General features: G+C 35.7%; 1 protein-coding gene across 1 annotated transcript; it reads right to left on the reverse strand.

Annotated features, from left to right (window-relative positions):
• Nucleotides 1-2,187: 2,187 nt before the first annotated feature.
• Nucleotides 2,188-2,610, reverse strand: LOC127839897 (uncharacterized). The gene has a single exon (XM_052368289.1). The coding sequence runs from the start codon at nucleotides 2,608-2,610 to the stop codon at nucleotides 2,188-2,190; it is 423 nt and encodes a 140-aa protein (XP_052224249.1).
• Between the last annotated feature and the right edge of the window lie 11,108 nt (nucleotides 2,611-13,718).

A 13,718-nucleotide genomic window follows, 5' to 3' on the forward strand; every position in this document is an offset into this window, starting at 1 on the left:
TATGTACATGCATTATGCCCAGTTTTTTTCAGAACGCGACACATATGTATATACATGCAAGGAAAACCTTTAAGAAAAATAACGTTCAGCAAATATATCCCTGTATTGAATTCCATTGTTGTTTTCTTGATGAGCAATGTTGGGGGGTTGATTTACATCCATATCCTGATTGCGTTCCAAGATGTCACCACAGTCAAGTCCATAATTGTGTAAGAATACAGTAGCAATGATAATGCTACAGCATCTTCCAGGGTGGCATCGCAGGCCATACGCCAAGCAAGCAAAGCGACAATTCAAAACGTCAAATGCCTGCTCCACAATAACCCTGGTCCATAGTAGTGATCGGTTATATCTGAAATAACATTAAATGTTATTAATATGATTGCATGATATGATTTTTGCAATGCTGCTTCAGCGAAACTGCTCGTATAAGTTACCATACCATGAAAATTCTTCACAATGGCGACCTATGAAAAAATCCGAGCCAGTCCGATTGAGTTAGCTAAATTTTCTCAATCGGCATACCTCGCTGATTATCATTGATAAAGGTAAAGGCAGCATGGATCCGGTCCTCTTTCAAATTTATCGAGAGGTTCGGGACAATCTCTAACAATCTATTAACTGGTACTTAGGCTGAATGGGTCTAGTTTCCCACCGGTACTACTTCCCCATACCCTTATATCTTTAAAAAATAAAAAAGGAAACAATTTTTTTTTGAGGGGGTGGGGGTTGAGAGGGGGGGTATAATGTGGGATGGGTTCATTTATAAGATGATCTTGATACATTTGTCTGCTCGTGTTTATAGGTTGGGGTCATTTTGGTAAACAAGTAATGATTTTTTAACTTTGATTTCTTAATACAAAATCTTTTTTGTTAATATTATTCTGCAAAATATTTATTTTATTAATGACATAAATTTGTCCCAAAGACAACATTCGCGGGCACTGGAAAATCGTAGAAGTATTAAAATATTTATGAATTACATGCACATGAGAATCTCGATATGCACACTCACAAAAGAAAATTCAAGAAATGTGTAATTTCTCACAAACAAGTGATTGATTTTGGGGTTTACCTTTCCTGTGCCCTGTTCCTTGTTTGTAAGTAAGGGGTCATCAGATAACGTCTACTGGGGTACCCACTGTCACCCAAGATACATCCATCAAGAGTTCCTGCAGGAGATATGGAAATACATCAATGTTAAATTACATCAAGCAAAATTGATACACAATTAAGCATTATTAATTAAGTTTTCGGTATTAAGTGTATATAAGCAACATTCTCAAGAACCTTTTTTTCTCTATTTGGTCATAAACAAAGGCAGCTTCTTAGTACATGACCCTTAAAATATGCAAAAATATGAAGGTGCATTAAAGAACAGCTGAATGAATGGACAGTGTGGTTATTAAGAAACTCTGTCAAGGTCAATTAAATTATTCAAAAATATATAATTTTTCAATATGGATTAACTAAAACTTTATATGGTAATAACTGTATGGATAACAACAATATATGCATTATAAACAATACTTGACCGTTTTCTAAATGCTGACAAAGTAAGGAATTTCTAAATATCCTGGCATCATGCACACTTCCTGGCCACTTTGCCACCACGTTCAGAAAACGATAGCCAGAATCGCACACCATCTGAAAGCAGCAATTGTAGAATCATACAGAAGTTCGCGTCTGTGCAAAATGTTGTTATTCACACATTTTCTTATGCGATTCAAACTGGGCCATCTAAAAACTTTACAAAATCCATAGTAACATGGCACTGCAGAAGTACCCTCATTATGTAAATTAAATGGAAAAAAGAATGTGTTTATTAAGCACAATTTGCACATAGTTAATTTGCATAGCCAATTTATTAGTTTTCCATTATGTTTGAAAGCATAGACTCTAAAAGAATGCAATAAAAAGTGAATGTTTGATGTTTCAAAACAATAAACACATTTCACATAATTTATTTGTACATTGAGTGAATGGTAGCCTTTGCGACTTACGTAGTCAGCTTCATACTCTCTTGGTGCCAGAACTTTCACATGGGTGCAGTCTATGACACCAATAACATTTGGAAAACCTAGAAAGGGGCAGGTAATCCAGACTAGAAAATAACAAGCAAAATGAAGGTTAAAAATCACCAATATTTTATGCAGAAAATTTTAAGTAGGAAAAGAATGATAGCTATCATAATATACCTGCAATGGAATAAAACTTGGCCTTCGTGTCGCCAAGTACTCTGGGAAATTTTATCCGATGCAAGCCCATTCGCGCCAGCAGTTTCACAACGCTATTGACGGATCTGCATATAGAGGGCGCCGAAACTCCATGAACGTCCTCTATCACCACATAGTGGGCTCCCGAGGCAAAAAAATAAAGCGTTACTAAAACGCTCAAAAGTGGTGGGAGAGGTGACGAGCGCTTCGTCGGCCTCTCTAAGAAGGGGAACAGCACTTCAACAATGTCCATTATTGTTCTACTACGGAAACGATACCGCCGAACAATCTCTTCGTCCGACAGGACTTCAAGCGGATTCAACCTATCTTGAAACACTCTCTCTATCCTGACAACTCTTCGCAACTGACGAATACGACGCCGTATCTCCGCCATATTTAAGCCGCAATAACAGAAATAAGCCTGCTAAGTACTTGGTTTAAAATAACGTACTTAAGCTAATAAGTTAATCCCGTAAATTTGTTCGTGAAATCGGATTAATTTAAGCGATCAACTTAAGCTCGTTTTTACCAGCTTAACTTAAATAATTTGACTTAAGAATTTTCGAGAAATCGGGGCCTGGTATGTTCATCAAGACACTTATTCAATTAGTTAAAACGCATACAAAACTGCCAGAGAAACCTCGGTGTTTATTTGGACCCCACAGCCGGCAGAACAACATAAGTAACGTAAGTAAGTTAAAAGGAAAGCTTGTTTCACAGTCAGCCGAATATAAAATAGTGTCTTTCATGTTGTCTGTTGAAAGAATTTCGAGCATATAGTCATTTCAATACAGTAGTCTGAAGGCAGGCAGCATCAATCTGAGATGTGACTGCATGATTTAGATGTGTATGCTCGGACAAATTCATCCGGGTGGCAAGTGCATATTGTTGGTTTTCATGTGGAGTTCAGCATCAAGCGTGACAGTTTGTTTTCGCACTCCAACCGAGTTCTTGAGTCTAAAAGGAAGTACTTAAAACCGCAGGGAATGGGGAACAAGACTAATCGAGCAGAACCATTAACAGAAAATAGAAAAGCTAAGAAGCAAAGGACTCCTTGGATGTTTTTTTGTATTTGATACTGTAAATGACTAATTCTTTTTATATCGCTATTTTCATCAAAACGCTGTTTTGCCAATCTAAAAATACGCAAACTCATTTTAAACTACTTTTGGTTTTCTAAACCCTTTATTAAAATTTATAATCCATGTAATATAATTTACACGTCGATTTGAGTGTGTGGGTGAATTGTAAGTAAATTTCAATTATATATACAGTTCCTATTTTCCGGTTGATAAATTAATATGTATGTTATATTTGTTTCAGAAACGCCAGAACAGTTGCTATACACTATCTGGTTGAACAATGGAATTTTCTTCGGTTTACGAGGTCGTCAAGATCACCTTTATTTGCTGTGGGGTGACATATCGTTTAAAATACAAGTGATGAAAGAGAATATTTAGAATGTAACGGTACTTGATTTTAACATTTTGTGACAAATTGTCACAGAATTTTCGACTTTGTCAGTTCCATAATATTTTAAAATCTGTGCACCTTATGTATATAAAGAAAGGATTGTTAATGTTTTGCTTAATGTTGCATCAACACATTTAAGGTGCTAAAGTATATTGAATGCAAAAGTTTTGTGGAAATATTCACTTGTATTTAAAAGCATTAACCCTTTTCATGTTGGGAATTTGTCGTCTTCTAAGATGTCATCTGCTGAATTTATTCAAATTTGTTTTCCAAAAAACACTAACAATAGCAAACAGTTTGAATGTGGCGTCTGGTCTGGATCCAGACTGTTTGCAAATAGTTTCAGCTTTGAAAGGGTTAAAAGTTCTTTCACAAGTGCATAGTTTGTATGAAAGCTGTATTAATGGTTTCCCAAACAGTAACACTCAAAGTTTGAAATTTATTATTAAAGAAAATGTCAGCATACAAAAAGAAGAGTTTCAGGTTTATCTCAACCATATATTATGGTTTATTTCAGAATGATGAACAAAAACTAGGAGTGGGACAAAGTCAACCGATATAAGAAAAGTTAAGCCGAAGTTTTTTGAGAGGCCTGACGACCCGTGCTGCCCAGTAAAGGTTTACAAAGCCTACAGGGATCATAGACCATCGAAACTCATGTGTAGATTTTATTTGCAAGACATAAAATCTCCAAGTTCGGATGTCTGGTACAGCGAAACTGCTGTAGGGAAGGTAAGATGATGAACGTGTTAGCAGAAGAGAGGGAGCTTGAAGGTCGCAACGTGAATCATTCTTGCAGAACAATTTTTCCAAACACATAAGTGAAAGCAGGGAGACCTTCAACGGAAATTGCACATATTGCTGGCTGGAATAATGTACAGACAGTGAATGATTACTCTGTTCCCTCAATTGACCAACAGGTAAAGGCATCAGACATCATTGCTGATGTAGTGCTGGCGAACACAGGGCCAAATGAGAAAGAAACAAACATGGCAGTATACTCTGAACAAAACAAGGAGAACCCATTGAATTACACCAACCGTCAAAATTTAAACCCGTATGCTGTTTTGTGCGGTGCAAATATTAGTGGGGGGTGGGGGGTCAGTGAATATAATGTGTATTCTGGAAAACTTAAGAGAGTAGATTATGGACAAAGTTCTCAGGAATCAGATTGAAATTATTATTTTTGTTTGGAGGTTTGCCGTCAGTTAACGAATATTCAGAAATTTGAATCCAAGAATAATATAGATGACTGACATATCATTTAAGTTTTAAGTTTTATAAAATAGGTTAATGCTTCTTCCAAAACTAGATCACTGTTCATACTTGTTTAGATACATGTAGAACATAACAGTTGCACTCTTTGAATGATACCAGTACGCAATTATGTACTTAGATTATCTGTTAGTTCACTGATGTGTTTTACCCTGTTCATGATTTTCATCGTTTTAGTCTGAAGCCGGAGGCCGAATTGAAGATAGTCATATTAGCCTGAAGCCTGTCAGGCCAAAGTCTAATATGACTATCTTCAGCCCAGTATAAAGTTTGACACTAGAGGTCGAGATGTCAATTAGAATGTTGGTCATATGTTGAATTTGCATTGACGTTATGGGGAGTTCTGTTGTAATACAATTACAAGTGGAATTATTATGTAAATGAACTTAAACGTTTTGGGCTTGTTACTGGGTTGAAGATCTTAGTCTGAAACCGGAGTGTGAACTATATTCAGCCCATATCACTATCTTCAGCCCAGTATAAAGTTTGACGCGAGGGGTCGAGATGTCAATTAGAACGGCGGTAATTGTCTCATTGCCTTGACTTTAAGGGGTGTTCTGTTTTAATAAAATTACACGTTGAAAAGGTAACAGTTAAACTGGCTTGAATAGTCATATTGGTCGAGCTAGACAGTCTATCAGGATGAACGCCTAATCTTTTTTAAGGTAGAGATTATGTTGGTGGTGAATTGAAACGCTCTTAATCAAAACAAAAAGTTGTTGCTACATGCATATATTCATTATGTAAAGACATTAACCGGCAAAATGTTAACCATACACTTATTGTATGTTAATCTTTACTGTGGTTATTATTACAATAAAGAATAAAGATAAATGATTGTTATTATTTAATTTGCTGTTTCGATGTTCATTCATGATATAAGCTAAACCCTTTCGATCAGTGCTGGAGGCCTTAGCATTCGGATTTTTTCGAGATGCCACACACGACAAATTCCCAAGTATGTTAGCATCATAGAAGCCACCAATAGTACTGATATATGCGGAAACATGGTCATAACAATTGTAGGGAAGAACCCATAACCTCTAAGCTTAGAGCCTGACACTTTTTCCACTCAACCATTTCCCTCATACTATGTATTGAAACAGTATTTATGTAAAGCGTCAACATATATGGAGAGTTAATGTTCTTGATAATGAAGAAGTTGTGTGTATGTCTGACCGATATGCCAGTGTAACACATGGATCTTGGTTCTACCGAGAGGTCCTGCATTGCATGATTGCCCATGTACATTACATTCTGAAAGCATTTTGCATGGGAATATAAACAGGAAAAAAGTTGTATAGAACAGAAATTTTGCTATTTTTCAAAACTGCATACTTCATTTATTAGCAAAAACCTACAATTCGAAAGCGAAATTCAAACCTTTCTTGCTGAATAATATTATTTATGTATAGTCCTCGGTGGTAATGAAAAGATCATAGACCGGACGCGCTCGTATGACTTGAAGGTATGACTCCTGCAGCTGGAGTTTCACTTCTTTATATTGAAGGAATGAACCAACACAATATTGTTAATTTAAAACTGGCATTTAGTTTAAAATGCCATAAAAAAGATAAACAAACAACAGATTCTTTCCAGAAAGGCATAATGGGTTATACAAAACACGCCATACACATACAAAACATGAATTTGTGAAGTTGAATGTGATGACAGCGATAAAAACACGCCCACAATAAGTATAAAAGAAAATAACTTGATGCTTATAACAGTAAAATAATATACAAATGTGTTTTACACACTGGTAAAAACATACATAGTACGGGAGTTAAAACCTTATGGCGGAGAAGGGGTGGAGATGGGTTGTTAATTTTGACCATACTGGATACCACTTAACGGTCTGGAAGGAACAAAGAGCCATTGTGGCCAAGACCGAATTTGGTTGGTCAAAGAGCCCATGTGACCCCACACTAAGGTTATATTTAAGTAATTTACAAGGGCTTCTTGTAAAACATGCATGCCCCCTATATGGGCTGTCAGTTGTAGTGGAAACCATTGTGTGAATACGTTTTTTATCACTGTGACCTTGACCTTTGACCTACTGACCTGAAAATCAATAGGGGTCATCTGCCAGTCATGATAAATTGATCCAATTTAGCTGAATGGGAGAGTCCAATAGGCATAAATGGGTTAAAGTTTAAGGAAAGAAAAATACAATGATATTTGACCTTTGACCTTGTATTATGACATTGACCTTTTCACCACTCAAAATGTTTTTTTGTTTTTTTTTCTTAGTTATCTCAACAGAAGTGAATGTGAAATAATGAACACAAATGAAACCATAAATGTACTTGAAGCAGCTGTTATTTATTTAAATCAATTCAAAATGTATTGATATGAAAAATGTTTGAAAAAATAGCTCAAACTAACAAATCTCTTTACTTATATTACAATCAGACATCTAAGCAAGGTTAGTATTACTACTTAAATGCCATAGAATTACATTATAAATCTATAATAAAATTAAATTTAGCCAGTTTTAACATGTATTCTTCTTCCAAAACAAAATAGTATATTGCAATGTTTACAAATGCGACTTTTATCACAATTTCATGCAGATTCATAATGTGGAATACCATCTTCTTAGTGAAGAATGTCTCCATGTCAATCAATATAAGTACGCTCTGTTGTAAATCCATGTAAATATATTCAACACCGACAGTAACTTTCAGCTTTTTGCTACACACCATTTTAACCCCAATAATGCATTTCAATATGAACAAAAAGAAATTGTTACACTTGACGAACGTTATGAACTCTTTGTAAATCGTTTACAATTAATTTTCGAGGAGTCAGTGTTCGTCTGAAATAGTTACCAAAATAACACATTTTACATGTTTTAGTTCACATCAATTCATATCGGGTGCAGTTAAAGTATTGCAAAAATACGTTTCGTGTCAAATAACATCGACCTAATTTTAATGAATTTTTGCGTACGACTTCACATTTACTTAAAAGGGAAAATAAAATGTATTCGTAATCATAAGGCTTTATTGCCTGTTGTAGAATTAATCTGACAGATGGCGCCAAATTGTATTGTGACGTCTTTTCAAATATTCAATTAAAGAACTAGACTTGTTTAACGTTCGTAAGATTCGTAATAATTCTTAAGTTTGCGAACGTGTTTATGAAACGTTCGTAGGAATTGGCGTATAAAAGTTCGAACGTTACTATCGCAGAATTCTTATGAAAAACTTAGATGAATTGTATCTGAAACGGGACCAATATTTGTAAAACATGTTGTTTTTTTGTTTGTGTTGATTTCGTGTATAAAATATATAACGTAATGGTATCAACTTGCTTATTTTAAAGAATTTGATTCGATTTTACTTAATATGATTATGGTTGATTTCGAGGAATATTACCTTCCTCCTATCATCGGGTGATATAAAAACTTCTTGTTTACCACAATATATAACAATATATCAGGACGCGTTATATTAGGCAGATATCAATGCAGTGGTATGATAACAAATATATCATGCAACGATGTATCAGACAGATATCAATGCGGTGGTATGATAAAAAAAATCATGAAACGCTGTATCAGACAGATATCAATGCGGTGGTATGATAACAAATATATCATGCAACGCTCTATCAGACAGATATCACTGCGGTTGTATGATAACAAATATATCATGCAACGCTGTATCAGACAGATGTCAATGCGGTGGTATGATAATAAATATATCATGCAACGATGTATCAGACATATGTCACTGCGGTGGCATGATAAAAAAATATTATGCAACGCTGTATCAGACAGATATCAATGCGGTGGTATGATAACAAATATATCATGCAACGCTGTATCAGACAGATATCAGCGCGGTGGTATGATAACAAATATATCATGCAACGCTGTTACAGACAGTAATCAATGCGGGGGTATGATAACAATTATATCATACAACGCTGTATCAGACATATATCACTGCGGTGGTATGATAAAAATATCATGCAACGCTGTATCAGACAGATATCAATGCGGTGGTATGATAACAAAGATATCATGCAACGCTGTATCAGACAGATATCAATGTGGTGGTATGATAAAAAAATATCATGCAACGCTGTATCACACAGATATCAATGCGGTGTTATGATCACAAAAATATGCTACGCTGTATCAGACAGATATCATTGCAGTGGAATGATAAAACAAATATCATGCAACGCTGTATCAGACAGATATCAAGGCGGAGGTATGATAAACAAAATATCATGCAACGCTGTATCAGACAGATATCAATGCGGAGGTATGATAACAAATATATCATGCAACGCTGTATCAGACAGATATCAATGCGGTGGTATGATAACATATATATCATGCAACGCTGTATCAGACAGATATCAATGCGGTGGTATGATACAAAAATATCATGCCACGCTGTATCAGACAGATATCAATACAGTGGTATGATAAAAAAAATATTATGCAACGCTGTATCAGACAGATATCAATGCGGCGGTATGATACAAAATTAATCATGCAACGCTGTATCAGACAGATATCAATACGGCGGTATGATAACAAATATATCATGCAACGCTGTATCAGACAGATATCAATGCGGTGGTATGATAACAAATATATCATGCAACGCTGTATCAGGCAGATATCAATGCGGCGGTATGATAACAAATATATCATGCAACGCTGTAACAGGCAGATATCAATGCGGTGGTATGATAACAAATATATCATGCAACGCTGTATCAGGCAGATATCAATGCGGTGGTATGATAACAAATATATCATGCAACGCTGTATCAGGCATATATCATTGCGGTGGTATGATAACACATATATCATGCAACGCTGTATCAGGCAGATATCAATGCGATAGTGTGATAACAAATATCTCATGATACGCTGTATCAGGCAGATATCAATGTGGTGGTTTGATAACAAATATATCATACAACGCTGTATCAGGCACATATCAATGCGGTGGTATGATAACAAATATATCATGCAACACTGTATCAGACAGATATTAATGCGGTGGTATGATAACAAATATATCATGCAACGCTGTATCAGACAGATATCAATGCGGTGGTATGATTACAAATATATCATGCAACGCTGAATCAGACATATATCAATGCGGTGGTATGATAACAAATCCTGTGAAACCATTTATTTTCGTCGGCACAAAATTTCGCCCTTTTCATAAAAATGACTATTTCGTCCGCTCTTAAATTCGTCCATTTCTGGTTTTGAAAAAAAAACGTCCGATTTGTTTGTAATACATGTAATACGCGATTGCGAAAAATCGTGCTTGGGAAAGAGAGTTGACACTTGGTAGTCACTTGCAGGAGGTGGGCCTTGTTTGGCATATGCCAATTAACAAGTCTGTTATTTTAGGTGATAGTAACTGTCCCTTATTATTTTATGTCATTGACACGTTCTTTGTTATGATGTCAGGTGTTGATCACACATGGTCATATTTTAATTGCGTTTAATGTATTGTCTTTAATCCGGATTCGCCGCGTGTAGGCTGTATAATCTGCAACACCCATGAAAAACACAATACACACAATGGGTAATAAAGTTGTTAACACTTAGCGCTAATCAACACTTTTATACCTAAACGAAGTCGACGCATTCGATACAGCCTTATTGCATTCGCGTTTTACAGGAAATGTCAGTTGTCAGTACACTGTATAATGAACACCCCTTGTGTCAAAACCGGATTTAACTTGTGTGAATAGTCGACTGTTTCATGTTCTTTTTATCAATACCATCTGTGTATATGTATTATAGTCAACCAGTCAACAAACAAGGTGCGCGCTTCCGCATATGGGTATTCGGACGTTCAAAAACTTAACCTACGGTTTAGCGTTCATGCCGTCGAACGCATTAAGCAATATAACTCGTTTTTTTTTCACTATTTCTTTATTTGCAAAAAATACTAGTGGCTTATAACTTACCTTGCAATCTTTTTTTCTCGCATTTTTCGAGTGCTAATTTCAAGCCCTGTGTATATGCGTGGATTACGCTGGATTTAAATGCCTCATGCCTACGGTAATTCAGTCTTATTTGTTTCAAATATGGGACATGATTGTTTGTTAGGATCTTGAATTCGTCCATCGGTCGAAGGACGAAAAAGGCGAAAATTAATGTCGGACGAATTATAATGGTTTCACAGTAAATCATGCAACGCTGTATCAGGCAGATACCAATGCGGTGGTATGATAACAAATATATCATGCAACGATGTATCAGGCAGATATCAATGCGGTGGTATTATAACAATTGTATCATGCAACGCTGTATCAGGCAGATATCAATGCGTTGGTATGATAACAAATATATCATGCAACGCTGTATCAGACAGATATCAATGCGGTGGTATGATAACAAATATATCATGCAACGCTGTATCAGGCAGATACCAATGCGGTGGAATGATGACACATATATCAAGCAACGCTGTATCAGGCAGATATCAATGCGGTGGTATTATAACACTTATATCATGCAACGCTGTATCAGGCAGATATCAATGCGATTGTATGATAACAAATATATCCTGCAACGCTGTATCAGACAGATATCAATGCGGTGGTATGATTACAAATATATCATGCAACGCTGTATCAGACAGATATCAATGCAGTAGTATGATAACAAATATATCATGCAACGCTGTATCAGACAGATATCAAAGCGGTGGTATGATAAAGAATATATCATGCAACGCTGTATCAGACAGATATCAATGCAGCGGTATGATAAAAAATATATCATGCAACGCTGTATCAGACAGATATCAATGCAGCGGTATGATAAACTAGTAATATGGCATTGGTTACGAATTACGAATTCTAGTAATTGAAAACGACCTCGTAGTTATTAATGTGGGGGATCGATCGCTTACCAGTAACATTTTAAAAATACTCAATCATATTTCAGCAGTCTTTGAACTTTAACCCAAAACGTTCGCAGAGGTATGATGCTAGTTTACACCTATATATTACAGCTCAATTGCGTCGAAAGCCTACGGCTTATATACACGCTCTCGAGTCCGTTTTCTGGGCCTAGAACCAGTACTTGGTGTCTTTGGAGGAGATCCCACGGTGGGGATTGAACCCGTCGCTAGGAGACACCACATCTATTACACCACGGCGACGTATAATGTTACCATTTTATTCAATGTATCTTTCTTAAATAAATGACACGCTTAGCGAATACGAGCTTATTGTGGAATACAAATAGAGATAATTTTAGCTGAGCTAAATAAACTTATTTGAAATCTACACTTACCTGGAATTCTATATACAACATGTACATGTACTCAATCATTTCCACGTATTCCATACTTCAAAACAAAGGTGAAAATCAGAAAACTGCAGAAATCAAACGCTTACTGTAAATATTGCACAACGTAATGAACACAAAATGGTGTCATTATCGTTCGGGTGTTATTTTATTATTGCGGGCATAATGATGGGATAAATAGAGGATATGTGTTGGATTCGGTGGTATACCGATTTGATTTCATGAGATATCATAAAAATATATGATTTATGATCACCAGTAAATTAAAATCGTTATAAAACCAAATCAAACAAATTTTCTTTTCATTTTATGCTTTTTTCACCGTTTGTTTACATTGTAAAAGAGTTTAACTGGAGGATTCCCTTGGAATAATGATGTCATTTCGTCGAAAGAATGACGTAATTTACAGTAAAGCAGAGAAAATTATCGATATTAGTCACTGTTATTTTTCACTGTGTGAAACAGTGAAATATCAGTTTTGTTTCACTGATATTTTTCTATTAACAAACGGAAAGCATAAAATAAAACAAATTATTTAACTAGTAGCAATTTCCTAATCGATGAGCACACACACACACAACATAATACAGCTTTATTAACGGTCAAACAACACAGTTGACACAACTACATCTGACGGGTCCACTCCCAGCGCCTAATAAATGACTTGAAGGGTATCATTGTTTAACTTGCCTGACACCCACAGGTTGTAAAGGCGCGCTGAAAAGAGCAGCAGACACTGTGTTAGTTCGACATGTTCAGCTTTGACTAAAATATCGATTCGTTTATACACAATCATCAATCAAAACTGTTAAATAATAAATCGTTAAGATAAAACGTGTATCACTAAACTTGTTTCAAAACCACCCTGTTATGCTCTTAAGGATCCAGAGTAAGTCTTCAATTTTTCTTATAATAATTATAATATTCAGCTTTCAATATGACAACAATATCGATTCGTTTATGCGCAATCTTCAATCAAACTTGTTTTAAAATAAATCGTTTACATAAAACGTGTATCACTTAACCTGTTTTAAAAACACCCTGTTATGTTCTTACGGATCCAGAGTAAGGTTTCACTTTTGCTTTTAGTAATGCCGGATCCGAATCCCAGTACAGACATTGTTTTACAAGTATTCAACTTTTTTCCGGATGATAATTCAAAAACGCTTATGCCTAGGATCATGAAACTTCACAGGTACATTGATCATGACTGTCAGATGACCCCTATTGATTTTCAGGTCACTAGGTCAAAGGTCACGGTGACCCGAAATAGTAAAACGGTTACCGGATGATAACTCAAGAACGCTTATGCTTTTGATCATGAAACTTCATAGGCACATTGATCATGACTCGCAGATGACCCCTATTGATTTTCAGTTCACTAGGTGGAAGGCCAAGGTCACGATGACATGAAATAGTAAAATGATTTCCGGATGATA

The sequence above is a fragment of the Dreissena polymorpha genome, chromosome 7, assembly GCF_020536995.1.
Source record: "Dreissena polymorpha isolate Duluth1 chromosome 7, UMN_Dpol_1.0, whole genome shotgun sequence".
NCBI classification, from domain to species: Eukaryota; Metazoa; Mollusca; class Bivalvia; order Myida; family Dreissenidae; genus Dreissena; species Dreissena polymorpha.

What these genes read in the sequence shown, in the direction of transcription:
- LOC127839897 (XM_052368289.1), bottom strand. Translation starts at nt 2,610, where the DNA reads ATGGCGGAGATACGGCGTCGTATTCGTCAGTTGCGAAGAGTTGTCAGG.